The sequence below is a fragment of the Zingiber officinale genome, chromosome 9B (genome assembly GCF_018446385.1).
Source record: "Zingiber officinale cultivar Zhangliang chromosome 9B, Zo_v1.1, whole genome shotgun sequence".
Taxonomy (NCBI): Eukaryota; Viridiplantae; Streptophyta; class Magnoliopsida; order Zingiberales; family Zingiberaceae; genus Zingiber; species Zingiber officinale.
The window spans coordinates 52643305-52666005 of NC_056003.1; the positions used below are offsets into that span (position 1 = coordinate 52643305).

At 34.7% G+C, this 22701-nt stretch overlaps 1 protein-coding gene across 1 annotated transcript in view; it reads right to left on the bottom strand.

Annotated features, from left to right (window-relative positions):
- The window catches only part of LOC122023010 (dentin sialophosphoprotein-like), a 33222-nt gene extending 19415 nt beyond the window's left edge, over positions 1 to 13807 (bottom strand). The window contains exons 1-6 of the mRNA XM_042581111.1: positions 13689 to 13807; positions 6672 to 7134; positions 4312 to 4538; positions 3342 to 3415; positions 1546 to 1614; positions 1081 to 1436 (exon numbers count right to left, since the gene is read on the bottom strand). Of these exons, the coding sequence (XP_042437045.1) occupies positions 1081 to 1436; positions 1546 to 1614; positions 3342 to 3415; positions 4312 to 4538; positions 6672 to 7134; positions 13689 to 13807 (1308 nt within the window). The remainder of the gene's footprint in view (positions 1 to 1080; positions 1437 to 1545; positions 1615 to 3341; positions 3416 to 4311; positions 4539 to 6671; positions 7135 to 13688) is intronic.
- Between the last annotated feature and the right edge of the window lie 8894 nt (positions 13808 to 22701).

The window sequence follows — 22701 nt, forward strand, 5'->3', positions numbered from 1 at the left end:
TTGTTGTAATTGCAAGTTTACATCAAGAACCAACTCAAGTTTCTATCATTTTGCATTAGTACTAGATGAACTCACCAATTCATACAAAATAAACCTCCTTCATATGTGTTATTGATAGACTATTAAGAGTATTAGGTTAATTGGGTTATTAGTGTTAGTCTCACATTAAGATTTTGGATATTAGATTTTTAGGTTGAGTCTATAAATATTATGTAAATATCTCTTTAGAATATATGAAATACAACATCTTCCCCCAAAATTAGCATGGCATTAGAGCCTCTCATTATGATCTAGGGTTTCCAAAATTAACCCCTTGAGGGGAGGACATTGACAATGGCAATCCAAGCCACTTTCCACATCTCATTATGGTCAGGCAGCAAAACCATACAGAGGATAAAGATTGCCTTCTATTGTTCACTTATATAACTAAATGAACAAACCAAAGTAACCTGGTTAATTTAATAGAATTTATTCTATGTTAGTATATATTAATTAACATAACATTAGTTGTGCACATAACCAAACAAGGTGAACAACTGGATATCACAAACTCCCAATGAAAACAAACTGTACCACAAAATTTAGTTTACTAGATATGATACTCCTAAAACTAGAGAAATACTAGCTCGCCAATACCTTCTATCTTCTAGCTGAAACACTTGCCCTCACCATCAAGCACCAAATTCAACAAGCTACAGTCCTTTCAAACAACCAAAAGAACGTTTCCCTTGCCATCACCCCTACAATTCCTATCCTCACCATTTCCACACCTCAAACAGCAGTCCCCATTTTTTTATACACTGATACAAATTAAAATAAGTCAGATGAGCAAAATTTTGCAGTACTTGTGAGAAAAAAAGATAGCTTTGTGATGGAAAAGGAGACGAGATTGAACACAAAGCAGTGGTAGTTAATCAAATTTGTTGTGTGGTGTACATGTTTGCTTCATTTAAGAGGTTTATACACCAAGATTAACCGTGACAACCAACAGGAGATTTCAAATGGAATAATACAACCAGAAATCATAAGATGTTTTAGTACCAAATGTGGTTAAATTAGTATAAGCAAAAATATATCTACCTTCAAGTTCATTCCCTTGGGATTTTTTGAGAGTGCAGTGATCAGACGGTGACGCAGATCCATTGAATGGTCAACAGTATGACCTGCATCATGCCCACTTGTATCGGGTTTAACGTCACTCTGAACCTTCCGAGGTAATTCCGTTTCAAAGTTCCCAATTTTTTCTTTGTTTAGATTTGATGAAGCAATACCATCATGATGATGTGAATTATTGCCAGTTCCAAACGATGAAGCAGATGTGACAGGCAAATGTTGCTCAGGAGGTGTTGAAAGTGGGGACACTGGAACTCTGCCCTTGCTATTGTTTGAACTAGTTACAGACTTGAAAACAGATCTGGAAGGACCAATGTTGGAAACTGAAACAAGGCAAAAAAGAATCAGCATCAAAATGTTTGACAAGTGTAAGAAATGGTAAGATAGCACAGCTACGGGAAAATCTGAATTTTGCTAGTGGTTCAAATCCACCTGGATTTGAGTCAACTTTCCGGTTTTTGAAAAACTCTTTTTGTTTCCAATTCATCCTTCGCATGCTACCTAGTAGAAGGGGGACCAATATGATACATCAGTTAAGACCAGCATCGAAGGTGCACCTAAACTGCAAAAAGTTATCTCAAAGAAAAAAAAAACATTTGAAGTATAAAAATATCAATCAAGATTAAAAATTGCTCTAATGCTTAGGCACATAATCAAAAAAAAAACACAAGCTGTGTTCAACTTACCAAAAGTCGGAAAAAAATGAACATTTGGAGAAAAAGTAGTCTAGTTGGAATTGTAACTGTATGGATTGTTTTTTCTAGATTATTTGTATAAATAGGCTAGGAAAAGTATGCAAGTTTTTCTGGAAAATGATGCACATGCGCTGACATAGATAAATATGCTAGGAAAAAGATGAGCATAGCTAAATTAAACTTGAAGCTTGAATTCCAGAGAAAAAAATTAGAAACAAACATTTAAAATACATAGAACAAATATTGAATATGTCCCGGTGCACGAAGCTCCCGCTATGCAGGGTCCCGGGGAAGGATCCATTGTACGCAGCCTTACCCTGCTTTTTGCAAGAGGCTGTTCCAGGATTCGAAACCGTGACCTTTTGGTCACAAAGCAACAACTTTACCATTGCGCTAAGGCTCCCCTTCCAACAAATATTGAATATGTAATTTCAAAAATAAGAAAAGAATCAATGAAATACTCAAGATGGATGACCATGAAATAATTAAGAATCAAAGATATATAAGTTAAAGAGTTCTAGGTATCTTGGATCTATTACTCAAGAAGAAGAGGAGATTGATGAGCAATGAGGATATTATTAATAGAATAAAGATTGGGCAGAAGAAACGAAGAGGAGCTTCTGAAATTGTATGATCTTTGCATTCCCTTTATGCTCAAAGGAAAATTTTATTAAAAAAATGGTATGAAGATCAATATGTCGGGCTGAAAGCCTGAAACAACACATGTAGAAACTTAGTGTAGTAGAGATTGATAATGGTAAGAAATATTATGAAGTTACTGAACGGATAAATAAATAAATATTAATATTCAGTAGTAACAAAGTGTAGCTTTAATAGATAATAAAATGTGAGAAAATAGGTTAAGACGATATCAACATATTCAAGGATGACCATAAATTTTATATTCGTGAATTGAATCTCTTAGAATGAAGCTGTAAGAGATAGAGGGACTCTAAAAAGAATACTAGTAAATTTAATAAACTTAATTCAATTAATTTGAATATTGCAAGCAATATAACCTTGCATAGAGCTCAATGAATGAGTAACATACATGAAGCCAAGCCCAAACATTCGGACAAATATGGCTAAATAATGATGATAAATTGACGCAGGCATTTATACACAAAAGTCATTATTCGATGAAACAGCCATGCCTTGTTGGATACAAAAAGCATACTTATTGGTAATAACTACAAAATAGATGTGGCTTCATGCAGTTTTCTCCAAAATCGAAATGAAGGAAAACATAGAATTCAAATGTGGAGAAAAATCTGAAGATATTTTCAAACATCATATGCCTATGTCATTATCATAAAGGCAAAAATGTGGTTCCCAGCTCAATCAAGGCAAGATAAAGCAAAGAATAATTCATTAGCAAGAAGAAGGTGAACTATTACTTAGAGAACTATGCTTCAATGAGCAGTAGAACAAAAAGGAATGACAGACAAGCAAATAGCATTAAAACAAAGCGTAAATTACATAAGGCCAAGACAAAATTAAAATGATGTCAATAATAGAAGAGTAAGCACTGACCCTCAACTGCAGCAGCAGCCATTGATTTGGCCTGATTTTTCACAGATGGATTTGCAGGGTCTAGCACTATTGCTCTGTAAGTATAAAAGGCAATCAAAATGTCAACAAGTTTCTTCACACATGCAGAAGGATAAAAGTGGCATAAGGACCCAATTTAATGGTTAAGTTACCAGATATTCTTGCTTCTTCATATACAATCACAAATATGAAAGAAAAACGTTTTGTTGATATAAAGTGTCAATGACAAAGAAAACTTAGTAAAATTCAAGAACTGTGATTTTCCAAAAAAATTCATGACCGAGCAATTAACACTAAAAAACCCATAACAAACATTCCAACCTAAGAAAATGTCTAAAAAATTCTAATAATAAATCAGCATAGTTAATATCAGGAACTTGTATTTTATCCTGTTGTTATATAAAAAATTATATCTGATAATGATGCTTTGCAATTGCAGTATTATAACACTTATATTAGTCCCTGAGTTTTATAACTTGAAGATAGATCTTTAAACTTAGTGCACTTTGCTTCGAGTTTGGAGCACAGGAGCTCAAGAGAATGGGCTCCATGATGATCTATTTGGAAGGATTTAGAGGAATACCATCAGGGTTTAAATTGATTGGATTTCATGTGTTTAAAATAATGCCTTGAAACCAAGTTTCAAACCTTTACATATCGAGTTATCGACAAAAACTATGAATTAGACAAAATTCATTAAATAGGTAATGTCCTCACATATATTCAATAAACTAGGAAGAAAAATTAGATCACCTTCAGGAGGGTAAGATCCAAATTGGAGATCATTCACTAACTTGGCAAAAGAAAGTCATTTGGATTAGTGGAAGTGCTAAATGTAGACAAAGATGATGTTCTTATCATCCAAAGTAGCATCATGCCAATTCCAAATAGACCCAGATGATTCCTTAGTTTTGACAATTAGAAAAGCTATCTAAGAATGCCAAAAACATACTTTCGCGATTTTGATAAGCGTTCAGCCTCCTCTGATCGCATTTTGACATGGTTTTTTGTGGACTCATCTAGGATTCGTTGAACAGTCAGCTTGCGCCATGCAGCACCACTTTCAACAAGTAATCCATGTCCATTCTCACCACTTCGATGTTCTTCATATATATCACAAAGATCCCTAAGTTCTCTAGACCATGTGAACCTGAATTCTTTGCCTCCAACATCAATTACCTGATGCAAAGAAGCATAGTTCAGTAAATAAATTTAATCAGAGCAAATGAAATATAAGAGGCGTTAACATGGTGTCATAATAGGATATTTCAATTGCAACTAATTGTGAGCTTCTTATATCCATAGTTCCATACCAATTAATCAAACTCTTTAAAAATTATTATATGTTGCACAGACATAACGTAAATTTAGTGTCTATAAGAGAGGAAGTACTCAAATTCAAGACACACTTAAATTCACATTTTTATGCACAATCCATTGAATCAACTGGTGATAAATATTCTATGGAGGATGTTCAAGGTCTCATAATCACGTGTAAAATAGAAGCCTTGCTCATGTCACTCATAGGCATGTAATCTTTGATGGCCCATTACTACTATCTAATTAAAATTAAGTTGTAATAGTTAAGGAGAGGAATTTTCAATTAAATCAGCTCAGATGCATGGTAAATGGCATGCTACAGAATCAGTTCACAAACAAATTTCTAGTAGAATGAACTAATATACATCATAAATGCCATGGTACTGAAACAGTTCATATCATAATAAAAGATTTATGACAAAGCAGGTGCACCAACCAAGTAAAAGAAACAATTAACAAAGCTACAAAATATGTCAAACATGTTAAAATAACTTTGCGTTGGCATTGTTTCAGTTAAAATAATTGTTCATGAGAGAGCAGAACACAAAAATTTCATCCGATGCTGATGTCGGTGCCAGTTGACAAACGGAACTGTAAAATTTTGCTGTGACGGCATGGCACGGTATTTTACACCATGTTGTTACCCTTAGCTTTTGTCACTCATGGCTATGTATTCTTTGGCCCATTACTACAATCTAACTAAATTAAATTGTAACAGTTGAGGAGAGGAATTTCTAATGGGATCAGCTAATGAACATTTCAAATAGCATCATAACCAAATTTCTATTGAAATCAGCTAGTATACATCTTAAATGGCATGCTACAAAAACAATGCAGATCACAATCAAAAAAGTCCAACAAAACAGCTGCATCCACCGTGTAAAAGGAACTATGAACGAAAATACATAGTATGTCAAATATGCTAATGTAACTATCTGGTGCCATTGTTTTAGTTTCAAGATCATGTCATCCTCATCAAATGGCATTGTTTCAGTTCCATGGTTATGTTGTATATAATAGCATTAGATTGACAATAACAAAAGGGTTAGTTAATCCTGATCATTGTAAGACGGTTGACAATAGTACACTGAAGAAATGGACAATGTTAATCGACTAGAAGTTGGCACTTATCCAGTCAACTTGGTTAACAAGAAAAAACCATTATAGTGCAAGCTGGCTCCATCTAATCACCTTAACCACGTGGCGCTCCATTATTGAGAAAGCTTCACTTTGAGGTCAAGAGCTAAAAGGAGACATGGAAAGGGGTTTTTGGATTCATGCTATAGTGACTTAAGGAACTTTGGAAATGTCCATAGCCACTTTGGTTCACACCTAATTGCTTTCCAACCGTCTCAACTACAGTTTAATAGTTATTTCATTTATTATCCCTAGGAATCCTAAGTTCAACACCCAAGACAGATCCCTAAACCCAAGCATAACTCCAACAATAATCATCCGTCAAGGTCAACAAACCTTGCCTAAGTTCCCTGCAATTTGATAAGCTAATAGAATTCCCATACTTACTTCCATCAAGCTCTTCTCATCTCAGTCAATTCAAGGCAAGCTTCCCCAACAAAAGTCTGAGTCAGGACTTGTGGCTAGTAAGCTTTTATATCTATTATAGTTTCATCAATAATAGATTGGGTCATTTGTGGCGACTGAACTAACAACCTGTCGAAATCATTTCAATATGCCGGAAGCAAGATTACCTATTGACGAGGGAATTCTATAGAACTTAAGAGATAGGGAGAATCTTAAGTACAACACAAATATGAAGAGATTAAAGATATGAAATAGTGGAACAAAAAGTGATAATTTTCAATAGATTGGGCCTAATTACTGCTCTCGGGGGGTGCTAGTCAATATCCTTGTCAAACTTTAAGACCGGATAGACCAAAATCAAGCAGTAAAATGTCATACGGTTGTTCTCCACCTTCCCAATTCAAAATTCGCACATATAGCAAATTATTTTATAAACCAAATAGAGCTTACGTTTCCCTCAGGATTATTCAAGTTCGGATCGAACTTGATTCTGGCAACCCCTCCCTGTGCCTCGACGCGCCTGATTTCATCAACCAGGTCAGGGGTAAGGCGTATGATCGCGGCGAAGTCAGGCGGGCCTCCGCCAGATTCGAGGCTGAAAGTCTCCTCGCGAGAGGGCGGGGAGGGGGCAGCCGATCCCCTGCCCGGTCGACCCCTCCCAACGCCTGCGGAGGCGCCGATCGGCAAGCGACCGCCAGGGGCGGTGGCCGGGCGGTGGAGAGAAGAAGAGGGAGGAAGGGAGCGCTTCACGTTCCCACGCCCAGCTCCGCCACCCCTCCCGAGCTTAAACATCTCCGAGGCGGGAGCTACTTCGCCGGAGCAGATGGGATCGGAGGCGGAGGCGGAGGCGGAGGCGGAGGGTGGTGGGAGAGACTGTCTTTTAGGGAAACAAAACGACACGAGGTCTTCAGTTCTTTTATTTTAATGCTGGAAATCGTTAATTATATATCGACTCTGCGATGTAACACAACGTGCGATCATCCAGCCAAGTAGAAACGATATTTTAACATCGGCCCTTGAGACTAACAAATATCAATTAAAATAAAAATAAATGAATTTATTTGGTAAAAGAGTACTCTAAGTTTTTAGCGCAGTCAAAAAGTAAATAAAAAATCAAAAGAGCACTTTAATATATTTTCCATCTCAAAAATATTCTTATTATAACACTAAATATAAGTAATAAGCAATATATGGTGACTACCATAACATGTAACACCATAACTGCTAAAATATCGTAAAAATAAATTAATTCAACTTAGAGGTATAAATAAGTTAAGTCACATATTCAGGTTTCAATTCTAAAAAAATTTATTCGAGTGTGTTTGATTAAATCAATATATTGAACTCGAGCTTGATTTCGAACTCAAAAATATTATCAAATCAAGTTCGAATTTAATAGTATTTGGTTCGTAAACTCGTGAATATATTCATTTAGATGCTTGCGAACATATTTGTTAACAGGCTCACAAACATGCACGTTAAGATATATACATAAATTAAATATAATAATATCTTAAATGAGCTCAAACTAACATTGTTTAACTTTTAAATGAGTTATTTTTTAGTCGAGTTTGAGTCGTTCACGAGCTATTTAATTTTACTAATTATGAATCGAGTTCGAGCTTAAGAATTAAAGCTCAAATCAAACTTGAGTTGAACTCGAGCCTCCTACTATTTGACTGGGTTGTGTTCGATTACATTCGTAATTCAACTTAATCAAATTTACTATAAAACAATTACATTAAAAATAATATTTTATCAACTTTATTAAAATTATTAAAATTTGATCAAAATCATTTTAATTGGTTCAAAATTACTTTAAAATTTGATGTAGGAGGATCCAAGCTTTAAGAGATCATAAATTTTAACTCGAGTTGAGTTACGAAAACATAATATATCAAATCGAATCTCGTTCATTAATCTACAATTGATTATTAGGTGTAACCCGTAATGACCTAATTTTTGGCTAAAAAAATAACATTTAAAGTCTTTTCGGAGGCTCCAAACAATTTTTGTCATTGTTTTAGGGTTATTTTTATCTTTTGCATTGTTAGGATTTTAAGACTATTGGACCTTTGTTTAGTTGATGTTAGGGGATTATCTTTTATTTTGAATCAATTTTATTCGATTAAACCTAGAGATGACGTGTCTGCATTTTGACAATTTCTTGTATTATCAAAAATTCCTCTATGAAAACCAACCTCCAAAATATCGTTATTTTATCCGGCACCAGTTGATATCAAAGCGCATCAGATTCATGGTCATGGTCATGGTCATGGTCATAATAGGAAGGTTTCGATTAAGGAAACCTAGTATCGTGATCATAGCGTTCAGGATGTGATGATTGAGGATTTACATAGACAAATCTCAAAATTAACCCAACGTTTGATGACACTGAATTTTAAAGATCGTGAGATCATTGATTATGATTCTGAGTCCACTTTCGAAAACTCATATCACAATCATGTTAAATTTTGGGAACATCATGGTCGAGAGGAATAATATGAAGACCTTAGTTTTCAAGTTGACATGCTCGAGTTTTTTGATATGTTATAAGCAGAAGGGTTCGTTGATTGGATTAACGAAGTGAAAAGAATTTTTTATTATAAGAAAGTGTCCAATCGTGGGAAAGTGAAACTAATTGCCTTCAAACTTAAAGGTCAATCGAGCATCAATGTGGTTAGAGCACTTACGACAATCATGAGACAAACAGGGTAAAGTCAAGATCACTTAGTGAGAGAAGATGAAAAAAAAAGATGAAGGATCAATTTTTTCCCTCCAGTTATACTCAAACTTTATTTTAGCAACTTCATGCATTGAGGGAGGTGCAAGATCGGTCGATGATTATATAGAGGAGTTTTACCAGTTGATTTTCCTAAATAATCTATCTGAGACAAGGATTAAATGGTGACGGGATATTTAGGGGGGTTGCACCAATCCTTATAAGATGTCCTCAATTTTCATTTATTGTGGATTATTTCGTAGGCCTACTAATGTACCATATGTTCGATTGAGACGCACGTGAGAGGGGGTAAATCACATGGTTTTAGAAAACTAAGTTTTTAAATTTTGAAAAACAAAGTACGCAGCGAAAAATCAAACACGAAAAATAGAAACAAACACGGTCGATTTTATTTGGTTCGAAGCCTTCGGCAACTCTTGCTCCAAGACCCAGGTCCCGTGGACTTATCGATGGACAATTCACTAAATGCCTCTTCCAGAACCGCTGAAAGAGGTGATCGAATATGTGAGCTAGGGACAGTGTAACAGTCTACACTTCCCCTTTTTAAAGCTTGCGTAGAAGCTCGTGTAGGAGTTGATTCTAATGGCTTGGGTGAAACAGATAAAGGGTATGGAAGGCGCCTTCCATAGCCTTGAAGGCGCCTCCCATATGAGAAATTTGATCCCAAACATCATGGTTCTTATCTACGACGAAGTCTAAAATTTATCTTACGGAAGGCATCTTCTATAGCACCAAAGGTAACTTCCATAAACAGTGCGAAGGCGTCTTCCAATGCTTGAAGGCCCTCGGTCACTGTTCACCAAAGACTTTTTATGCTTTTTTTGTCCTGTAAAATGTGTTAGTCCAATAACCTGCAAGATAAGTGTTAGCATAGTAATAATAATGAGTAGTAATTAGACTCTATCTTCCTGAGACCATGATCAAGTAAAAGTCTCAATTTAGATTTCTAAAATAGACCTAAATTGGACTAACGCCTACTGCCCCTTCAAATAGGGACACATCCTCACTTGATCACTATCCTCCAGTGACTTACCTTTACTTTTTTTTTTCAAGTGTAGAGATACCTTCCGGAATCAAATATCTAGACTTCGGGAATCAAACATCCTGACCTGCAGGAATCACATATATAATCTTCTTCAATCTGGAATCGCACATCCCGACCTACTAGAATTGTACATCCGGTCTTCTCCAATCAGGAATCGCACATCCCAACCCTTACTAAAATCCCATATTTGGACTTCAACCTGTCAGGAATTAAACATCCTGATTTGCTGAAATCACACATCCGATGTTCAACCAATCAGGAATCGAATATCCTAACTAGGGTTAGTTAACCCTGTGGTAACAAGGTTAGATCACAACACATCTAAATTTAACTTATTTATCATTCATCAAAACTCAGGTTTAACCATTGGTGTCAACTGCACCAACAATCTTCTCCTTTTTGATGCAATGACAACCTGGGTTAAAGTTAGAAAAAAATAATGCAGAAGTAATAGAAACTAAGAGCATTTTTAAAATTAAGGATTTTAAGTTTTTAGTTTATTTTTCTTACTAACTCTCCACCTTTGACATTCATAAAAAAAAATCATGCTAAGTATATCAAAGTATTGAAACACACAAATGAGTATAATCTTTTCATAAAAGTTTGCAAGTTTATCGTAGGGATGAGTTTAGTGTAAAAAAAATTTCGGCTTAATTTGAAAGAAATTTTTAAAATTTATAGTAGGTTTTGAAAGGTAACTTCTACAAAATAATTTTAAAATTTTAAGTTTTAAAGTACCAAAAGTAGTTTTCAGGATCATTACAAACTAACTTTTCAAAATATCAGAAGAGTGGGTTGCAAAGGTACTTTTCAAAGCAATTTTCAAAATAAGCTTTTTTCAACAATTTAAAAAATTATAAGGATTCTAAAGATTTCCAACATTTCAAAAACAATTGAAATGACTTTGCAAATTATCATTTCAAAATATTTTTTAAAGTAGTTTCGATATTTTCTCCAAGTAGAATAATAACTTTGGAAATATTTACTTTGCAAAATATTTTTTTTAAAAAAAAATTATCAAAGTGAAATAAAAACCTTTGAATAAAACTTTTCAAAAAATTTCAAAGTGTTTTCAAGAAATATATTTTTCAACTTGCATTTTGCAAAGCAGATAGTTTGAAAAGGATTTTTTTTTTTACAAAATAAGTATCTTAAAAATAATTTTGAACGTATGTTGCAAAATTTGAAAATAATTTTGAAGATGATTTTGAAAATCATTTTGAAAGTATTTAGAAAAGGAAATAAATAGTTTGGAAAATTATTTTTAATTATCCTCCCAATGAATCAAAAAAAAACTTTAAATGTCTAATCGTTAATTACTAACTAATTATCAAAAGATAACAGTATTCACTAGATTAGTCAGGTTAAGTAAATATAACCAGTTAGTATTTGACTAAGATGGATTACTTAACTTGATCACTGTGATTTTGGTATTTTTTTACTTAAACTTGTATATTGATGCACTGATATAAGTATCCTAAGTCTAAGAAATTTGTCTATGCATCTCACACCTTTCTAGGTTTTGGAATCCACAATCAAGGTAGGCCTAGTGTGTTTGTGAAATACTTGATTCCTAGATCTATAGGAATATGCTTTCTATGGACTTGATCTAGACTAAGGCTAAAATCAATTTTGAAATTATAAGGAAATGGAAATTTTTAGAAAATATAAGTAAAGAATTTTTTCTAAAATTTATAAATTATTTGAAAAATTATTTTGAAAATAACAGTTCTAGTCTTCGTGCACATTCTTAGTCGTCTTCATAGATTACTAAATTTGGATTCTAGTAATAGTTTAGTAAAAATGTCAACTAAATTTGACTTGAACTCCATAAAGTTGAGTTCAATGTCTCCTTTAGTGACGTAATCTCTAATAAAGTGATGTTTGATTTTAATATGTTTAGTTTTGAATGATACACCAAGTTTTTGGTTAAGTTAATTAAACTGATATTGTCAATATGGATTTTTACATTTTTTATATTCTAAGTTAAAGTCTTTTAATGTGTATATCATCCATAACAGTTGTATTATACACTCACTCATTGCTATGCACTCAGCTTTAATAGTAGATAAAGTAATATAGTGCTACTTTCTACTAAACCAGCTAACAAATGATGATCCAAGTAATTGGCATCCACCACATGTACTTTTATGATCTAGTTTACAACCGACATAGTCTGAGTCAGAGTAACATATTAGTTTAAAATTAAATGTTCTAGGATACCAAATCCCTACATTTGGTGTGCCTTTCAAATATCTAAAAATTCTTTTTACATTAGGTAGGTGAGATTCTTTAGCACATGTTTAGTATTTAGCACACATACTAACTGCAAATAAAATATCATGTCAACTTACAGTTAAGTATAAAAGGTTGCCTATTGCACTTCTATAATATTTTAGATTTACGTATTTTCCATTTCGATCACTATCCAATGTTGTGTTAGTTGCCATTGGTGTTTTAAATTTTTTGGTATTTTCCATTCTAATTTTTTTTAAGTAATTCCTTTATGTATTTTTTTGATAAACATAATTTCTTTCATTAGTTTATTTAATTTGTAATCCTAAAAAATAGATTAGTTTACCTACTAGGCTTATTTCAAATTCTCGTTCCATTAAGGTTATAAATTCTTGTAAAAATTCTGAGTTCGTTGAACCAAAGATTATGTCATTTGCATATACTTGTGCTATGAAGATATCTTGTTTGAGTTATTTTACAAATAGAGTTCAGTCAATTTAACCTTGATTGAACCCCTTGGAAATTAGATAGGAGGTTAACATTTCATACCAAACTCTAGGTGCCTATTTAAGACCATACAAGGCCTTTTTTAGTTTAAACATGTGGTCAGGATAATCTAGACTCTCAAATCTAGGTGGTTGACTTACATACACTTTCTCTTTAATTAGCCCCTTTGGGAAGGAGGATTTAATATCCATTTGATAAAGTTTAAATTTTTTATGGGCTACATAGCTTAATAGCATTCTAATAGACTCAAGTCTCGCTACTAGAGCATATATTTTATCGTAGTCAAGTCCCTCTACTTGACTAAACTCTTTGACAACTAATCTGTCTTTGTTTCTTATAATTTCCTCATTTTCACTTAGTTTATTTCTAAATACTCACTTGGTTTCTATTACCTTTTTATTTTCAGGTAGTGGTTCTAAGTCCAAAACTTTATTTCTTTCAAATTGAGCCAATTCTTCTTGCATGACTATAATCCAGTCTGGGTCAAGTAGGATGTAATATACGGAAAATAAATAATAAGGTTAAATGGATGAATAACCTTAACGGAATTTTTCAGAATTTTTAGAAATTTTATGAAAATTTTTCGGAGCTCGTATGACAGGTTTTGAGGGATTAATCGGCAACGCGGGAAAAGCATGTTTAGGCTACCCCATTTAAGTGAGGAAATGTTTTATATATATAAAACATTTCTTTTATTTTTCTTTCCCCAAATCGTTGTTTCCTCCTCTCCAATCGATCTCGAACGCCTTCTTCCCGTCTTCCTCTCATTCTCTCTCGCGGATGAATCGAAGACGACAGGAGTACCTTCGGCGATCGTCGGTGTCGCCTGAGGAGGAAGCCGCCTGAGCTCAGATTCGCCCGACGCCTTTCGTCTCCGGGCTATAGACACCGCATCGCGTCTCCTCGTGACCTCGCCTCACTGCCATCACCTGATCACCGACGCAGATTAGGGCTTGGAGCACAGAGGTGAGGAGCTAGCTTCACCCAGATCTTGCGACGTCTAGAGCACGAGCCAGTAACAGGGACGATCTTTCTTCTTTCCTTAATGCTCACCATCGCTGTGCCCTAGCTCATTGTTCGATTCTCCTTTCTGCTCGTCGCCAAGAATTTCGCCTTGCCCTAACGGTGATCTTGGAGGTAAGCCTTTAAATCTAGCTGTGGATTTTAGGGCTTAGATTTTCTTCTCTTACCAATCCTCCTCTATTCTTGATCGTCATCTTCTTTGTGGCTGATTTAGGTCACGGATTTGAGATGTTGGGATCAGTGAGGTGTGCTTGAGCTATCGGGCAGAGGCTAGAAGGGTTGTTGCTTGATCAGTGATCCTCCTGCTTGATCCGATTGATATCAGTAAGGTTCAGTGAGGTAATATTATGTTGTTGCAAGAATTGTGATTTCAGGTATTGAACTCAACTTGATCTGTTCCAGCATTCATTCAACAATGCTTGTGAGTTGAGGTAAGGTGTAGGAATTTGATACATGTTGTAGATGATTGTTGGATAGGTTAGCAAGAAATGTTAACTTAGGTTTATGTGTTAAGTTAGGTGTGATTTGAATTAGTGTAGATGGATGTAGGGATTGATTTAAGGTGTATTGGATTGATTAATATATTGTGGATTATATTTGGATCTAGAAGGAGTTGGATTAAGGAATTAGGTAAATTATTTTGATTAGGGTTTTCTTCTAATTTGATTGGGGAATTTATTTAATTATTTGCTACCTATGTAATTAGCTAAATATAGTATGTGATCGCAGGACTTTGTTTCGACGCGAGCGTCTAGACGCGGGATTGATTTATCTGACATGATCGACAGATAAAGACGGATATTTCTTCCTTGGTCTTTATGTAGTTTCCTTTTGAGCTTACTGCATGGTTATTATTCGATGGATTAGGTTGTTTTACCTTATATCATGTTTGTTTGTTGCTTTCCTACTTGATACTTATGCTTGATCTTTGAGGTTTCTAGTTATATCATATACAATCTCAGCTCTTGATTTCTACTCTGCTGCGTATACACGTGTAGAGTATGTATGGTAGGGAGTGTCTGGTTGATTGAATTACCATGCTGATTGTGCATGTGATGTGGATTGTACGTAGGATGGTATGTGTTATAGGAGTCATCATGTTGACCGTACATTTGCATATTGTATGTATACACGTATTTGTTATATACTTTTGAAGGAGTTGTGTCGATTGTATATTGGTTGTATATACACGTGTTTAGTGTGTTTATACTAGAGGATACATGTTGATTGTACTTATGTTCTGTGTACATGTGTTTGGTGGGATTATTGGAGATTTTTGGTTGATTATACATATGTAGTTGTGTATATATGTTTGGTGGGATATATAGAGGGATCATGACGATTATATTCATGTTGTGGGGTACTGATAAAGCGAATCTGTCACATCCGCTAATCAAATTGTACAAATGTATATATTCACTGAACCCCTTAATTAAACAATAATGTTGTAGTAACGAGCCCAGGATCAATCCGAGGAACCAACGGTAGAATGTAATTTATGATTGTCTTTTATTCCTATTTTTTGGGGTTTTCGATATAAAAATGGGGTTGGGGGTTTAAGCTTTAAATCTAAATCTAACAGAGGAAAAACACAGCAATTAAGAAATTAATCTAAAGCAAGAGTGAAACATAACTATGTGCCAATGAACAAATCATTACGCATTGTCACACTACGTTGTGATAAATCCATCAACACACATCAAACTAAGGATGAAATTACGAGACTCAAATAAATCTGATCTAAAGCAAGATGTAAACCTAATTTAGCACTTAAATACTAAACAATTAACCAAGCACAAATAAAACTTAAACTAAGCTTCAACAAGGAAAGAAATGCTAACTACTTGCATAAAAATATAACGAACATTAAAAGAAATCTGTCTAAGCTATAAAACAGTAAGAAAAAGAACTAAAATGAAATAAAATGGTAAACCAATCCATTCTCACAATCAATTCCACAAGTTTCACACTCAAGCCGTCACACAAGAGTGCCAAAGTCGAAACCACCCAACTTTGGACCTCAATGGATTGTCTCAGTTGCGTATCAGCTCAAGGAAGGTTCAACAACACCGACGGACCACCCCCGACGAGCTGAAACAACCCTAAATCCAAGAAAATGCTGAAAATCTGGAAATCTGCCATCCTTGACCTCTGAATCTGGAATGGGAGCTACGGATTGCGAATTGTGGTCGGATGAAGCTCAACAACGCCGGAGGACCACCGCCTAGCGTTTCTGATGGGAATCGGAGCTCAGATTTGGAAGAACACCTCCAAATCTGAGGTGAATAGAGGTATCGAAGAAATGGAGATTGCGCCGGAGGGAACACCCAAATCGGTTCCAGAGAATCGGGATGAAGCTGCTGGGACGTCCTTCACCGAGGTTGAAGCTCAAGAGAATGATCGGAGAAGAGAAAGGGGCCGAAATCTGAAGAAAACCACGCCGGGATGAAGCTTCTGCACGCTGTAGAGTCGACGAAGAGGAATGCTACTGTAGCTTCTCAGATTTAAATCAGATCTGGATCTGAACGGACGGCTAGGAGCAATTTGGAGCTAAATCAACGGTGAAAGCTTGCCCAAAATCCGATCCGAAGGTACTGATCTTGATCTAGAGTCTGGATCTACCCTCCCTTAGGTCGGATCAATCAAATCATCACTGGATGGCCCAGATCTACTGATCTTCAATGAACGACCCAGATTAATCCGGCTGGATCAAAGGCTAGATGAACTCAGATCTGGATTAAAACTTCTGGATTTTCATCAATGGCTCATATCTGCTCCCCATTAGGTTGGATTGGCCAGATCTTCAACGGATGGTCTAGATCTGTCCTATTCTTGATGAACGGCCCATAATGCTCCAAAGCTTGATCTTCTTGTTTGAACTCCGATTTGAGCCCAATTTCGATCCAAATAGATTCAAATTAAAGATCCTTTGATGGCTACAAAATAAGAATAAAATATTAGCATCAAATAATATAAAAATAAAGTAATTTGCAATTAAGTCCAAAAATACACACAATGCAGAAAATGTGATGTAACCATGATTTTAACCTATGAAATCAACATCAAACCATGCATATATGAATCAAAATAATGTAGTAAAATCATGGTTATCAAATCCCCCACACTTAGTCTTGAACGTCCCGTGCAAGTAAAGAAAACTCAAAATCATCTCCATAGAAAATTCCCTAGCAATATCTAAAAGATAGTAAAAAGAATTTAACTAAGACCATCTAAAGATTACTACCAATCATGAATACAATCCAAACAATAATCTGTAGGTATGGTAGTTTCAATCCAATCGAAAACATTAAGCAAGTTGCATCTCACAAGGAATTTACCTAATCTAGCTCTCACACTCAAACATGTATACGTGGAGCTCACTCAATGTCACTCACAATATTTCACTACCATAAGCTTGCTTATTTTCTAATTCTCCATCACTATAAACATAGCATACATGAATCCAAAAGGAATTTATCATGAAGAATTGAAATGGAAGCAAAAAGAACAATGAAAGTGAATGAAAATGGCAAAAGAAAAGAATTTAATGAAGAAAAAATGAGAAGATGAGAGTATTGGAGGAATATACTTGATGAGTTGACCATTTTGATGTGAAAAGAGATGAATACCATTTGTTTTTATCAATTCAAAAGACCAAGCTAACCTCCCCTTCAATTTGATGACTATCCAAAAATTTTGATACTCTATCTCCACACTTAATACTCTTTTATTTTGCCACTGTTTTTCCTTTCTTCTTCACTATTTTTGCACTTCAATTTCAGCATTTTGAAACTCAAATAATCTCAAATCAACTTATGAATAAGAACTTCCTCCCCCACACTTAAAACATTGGCCGTCTCAGACAATAAAACACACCATAGAATCAAACAAAATAATCAATTTTGTAAGGTGCTACTGTTTTTGTAAATAGAATCTAGATTCTAACATATGCTGCCACAAATTCTGCAAGGAAGGTCTTATAGGACTTCAAGGGCTATTATTGTCTTAATGAAGTACCAAAACAAAACTCCATGCACTAGATAAAGAAATCACCATTCCTTGTTTTCCTTTTCAAGCCACACAGATTCTGTATTCCAGTAGCCACAGATTTTTATTTCTTTCTTTCATTCTGCAGATTTCATCTTCTTCTATCTCTATTTTTGATTTTTCATACTCGAATTCATTATATCTGAACTTAATTGTTGAATTGCTGAAATGCATTAAAGAATCAATTTAATCCGAATCCAGATTTCAGATTGGTCATAAGAAGCTTCAAAATTCACTTGTATCTAAGCAAAACAACTTCAAAAATTGTCAGATCTTGATTGGTAGAAATTGGTATAACTTATTCCTGATTCTATAAGCTGAAATTCTGCAATTTCATATAGAATACAAATAGAATACAGAAATAAGAATTTCCATAATTGAATACGGCTCAGATTTCCTTAACAGCAATAGCAACTCAATCTTCATCAATTCTGCAATTATCAGAATCTGAAATTTAAGTAACTCTGCCATTTCCTTCATATTGCACAGAATGAGAATCAATAGAATTCAAGAATGCCAAAATCAGATTTCTACCCCAGAACTTGGTATCCAGTAGCAGCAATTTTAGAATTCAGACATGTCTATGGCTGTAGTCACTACCTTTCCTCCTACAGAATGGCTTCAGACTCTACAAAGCAAAGGTAAAGAACCAGCAACAGGCCTGAAAACAAAAGGGACTAATGATATAGAGATTGATATAAAACTGGCACACAAAAAAATAGATTCCAGGGACTGCAATTTCTGAATTCTCAATTTCTTATAGTGCAGTTTCCTTTGCATCTTCACTTCAGTGTCCCACTTGAATTCTTTTCTGATCAGGAATCTTCATCAAAAACTTGGCACAATGTTATTTCTCACATCTTCTATCAAAAATCCAGATCCTATCTAAATGTTTCACCGAAATTGAGTTCCAAAATCCTCTTAACAGAGCCAAATTAAGTTCTAATATAACTCTTTGTGTACCACTCCACTTCTATAATTTTTTTCAATATGCAGATTCTGTTCTTTACTGCTGTTCTCTGCATATTCAATTTCATCAAAACAGAGGCAATTTGGTGGAGTGGTTACTGCAAGAATCTAAGGATTCAGGTTAATGTCTATTTCTGATTTCTGATTTCCTTGCTCCTGATCAGCAATTAGGTTAAATTCTTGTTTCTTTCTCTGCAGTTCTTTGCATTTAATGGAACTTATATTTTTTTTCTGCATCCCAATTCCAGCATACCCTGATTTAATCGTCTAAAACATGCTTGCACATTAACACCATTTCCAAATTTTTGCACTTGAATCTTTGTGGCTCTTATTTCTTCTCATGAAAAACTCTCACACAATATAGCACAACTAGCTGCCAATCCACACCTTTATAGAAAGTCTTGTCTTTGTATCAACTCTACTCTATTCAGTCACCAAAAATCTCAACACTTTTTCATCTTACTTCTTAAGATCCCTATTAATGCAAACTCAAAAGATTTCCACATTTCAGCAACACTAACTCATTACAATTCGTTTCCCAAATTTGGCACACAAAGGCCCACTTCATTCTGCAAAATCTGCATTTCCAGGTTACTGATCTCTATGATTTCCGGTTCTTTGTTAAATTACAGATCTGAAGTTCCATTCCTTGAATTGAATATCACTTCACAACCCAATCAACCATCACTGTTTCCTTTATTCTTCTCATTCAACCCAAAATGCAGCCTTCAATTGCTTTTAAGTGTCACTGCTATTTCATGCTTTTCAGTAATTGAAATGAATCTTGATAGAAGCTGTTGATGCCAAAATCCCATTTGCTGCTTCACGATACAAAACTCCATCCAAGCTTCTCCTTTCTTTGATGTCATTTACTCCCTCCATTCCAAAGTTTCTGGATTTGCCAAGCTTTCAACTCTTTCAGAACTTCACACAAAATTCTGAACGTTTTGCTCCTTTTCACTTCAAGCTTGATCAAATTATCCCCATAGAACTTTACAACCAATGAATCAAATAGCAACTTGAATTCAAACCTTGTCTCAGCTTATAACATCAATTAGAAAGTTTCTGCACTTCAGAATTTCAGCACATTTAGGTTTACAGAAAATTCTGCATTCTTTCTCCATTTCTGTTAACTCAGTTCCCTTTTTCCAGAAATTCTGATCAATTGGAAAGAAAGGTATTGGAAAGCTTTTCTTAACATCATTATCAGCAAGGTAATTTCAGCTTGGCTAGTGCAGAAGCAGTAAGTATCATTGATATATATGCACTAGATCCCAAAATTACAGCTCTGAAAATTTCAGAATTCACAATAGATTCAATCATCAAATCTGCACTATCAAATTTCCTCTTAGTTAGGTGTAAATCTCACATAGTTTAGAGGTCAGTGCCTAATTAAATCTGCCAATTCGGTTTTCCAAACTTCATTTCCAGAAGTTTGAATTCAATTATCACTGAATAAACAAGAGATTCATTTAAGTTTCTCATGGATCAGAAAAGTGCAACAAAAACTTGGCACGCTAGCTTTTTCCTTAAAACCTCTAGACTGCTGAAAAACATGGTTTACAGACACAAATAGCAGTCATATACCCAATTCCCAACTTTATTAATAGCAACAACTTTTTATCTCAGAACCTTAGAGCTCAACTTCCAAAGATTTCAGCAAATCTTCAATTTCTGCATATTTTTTTTTCAATGTTGCTACTGATCTTCCCTTAAGATTCAAGCTTCTTCATTTCCAATAATTCCCAGTTACAGTCACGTCAATTCAACATTTGTTACCATCTACTCCTATTTGCTTCTAGCTACTTTCAAACAGCATTTCTGCCATTTTCCAGTCCACTTCAGCGCTCTTCAGTTTTCTAAATTCTTGTTCCTTTCAGCATCTCAGAAAGTGTAGTATACATGTATACATCTGTTTATAACACCACTGCATTCTCAATTGGTTCTTCACTGAATTTCGAGATTAACAATGCTCAGTTGATACAGCCTTGATATTTCTACTGAATTCTGTTCTCTGAAATTAATCAGATTTCAGTTTCCTCATTTGTTCTGCTTCAATTTACTTTTCACTTCCATTTCTATTAAACTTTTGAATCAAAGTTTAACCAGATTAGCCTTATCCTTTCTCAGATTTGAATTCATTCCTGTCCAGTATCCTACTGTTTCTAGCTGTAGAAACATTTCTCAATTTTGGTCCAGACTTGTTACTGCAGTTTCAGAGTCAGATTCCTGAACATATTGAGACTTCAACAGGTAAATAAAAGTGTCATCAAAATTGTTTCCAATAGCACAATGCCTTCAAATGCTTCCTTAACTAATTAACAAGTTAGCTCTACTAAGTTGATACATAATTATCTGTTTCAACTACTGCTAACAGCAATGTGCTGGTTTTCCCTTCCTACATCCTTAGTATCCTCATAGAAATTCTGCACTCTACACTATCCAGTTAATTCATCATCCTGATCAATTGGAATTGTAACTGTCAAATGCTGTCCTTCATTCAACATCTCATAAATTCAAATTTCTTGTCAAAAATTGAAAATAACAACTTCCAATTAAAAATGTAGTGTGCCAATTTTGCTTCTCCAAAAATCTGAAAACAGAGAAAACAGGTTTTCAATCTTTTGAAACTCAAGCAACTAAATTCAGATTCTCAACCAACAACTTTTATCTTAGAATTTATTTCGAAATTCATCACTTTGATAAACTGTGAATCCATATGAATGTCCCTTTTTTTAGAATTTAGAATCCAATACCAGCTTCCAATTTCAGAGCTTTGCTTTCTGAACTTGTAAACACAAAGAATTTTGCTTTGAACCATGAAGAGTTAAGCTTGATCAAAGGATTGCAGCTTGATTCCATTCAGTGCTCACAGTCTGTTTCTGGAATACATCCACCATCAACTTAAATACAGCTTACTTCTATTCAATTCTAGCCCTTAAATTCAGTCCTCAAGATTGCAACGGAATACACTTCCCCCAATCTTAAAACTTTGTCCATCTAGTCGAGCTAACTCATCAAGCAATTAATCCAAAACTCTCAACAAAATAAAAGTAATATGACAAGCAAAGAGAATTAAGAATTAGAATGCTAGATAAGAATGTTTCAAGAAAATTGTGGAGAAAGAAATGGGAAATCATGATGGAACAAAAATGACAAAAATCCTTCATTTCCATGCACACATATGATATTGTGACTTTGAAAAGAAACTAAGCAAGTTCTAAAGTTTAATTTGCTATGAGTGCATGCCACACAAAGATAAAATAGTGTTAAGGCTTAAGGTGGTCCTCTCTAGGTATTTTTATGCAATCTAACTTAATTAATCAATATGGAATTCATCACCATTTTAACCAATATCGTGTAAGTAGAGTATCTAATCATGTCAAATGACCTAAAGTTGATGATCAAATTTAAGAAACTTTTACCATCTTAAAAGTATCACTAGAAAAATTCATGGAGAATTTTATTCAAATGACATGCTATTTATACCAAACTAAATGCAAAGTATGGAAGCAAATGTGGAAATAAAATGTAAAATGTAAAAACAAAATGCAAATGCAAAGTATGAAACCAAAAAAACGTATAACGAATTTATTAGAGAAAAACTAAACACAAAGTATGATTCAAAATGCAAGAGAAAGCAAAATTGGAACTAACTCCCCTTTAATTCCCGGTGGTTGAAGAAGATTTAGAAGTGTTGGTGCGGTTAGCACTAACGATTTAACCCAGGTTTTGATGAATGACAAATCAGGTTAAGTTAGTTTATTGTTGTCTAAACACTCTGATCGAGTGCGCAGGAAAAAGTCCAGACAGGTCGACGGGCTGACCAGATGTCTGGCACGAAGCCCAGCTAGGTCGACGGGCTGACTGGATAGCTGGCAAGAAGTCCAAGCGGGTCGACGGGTTGACCG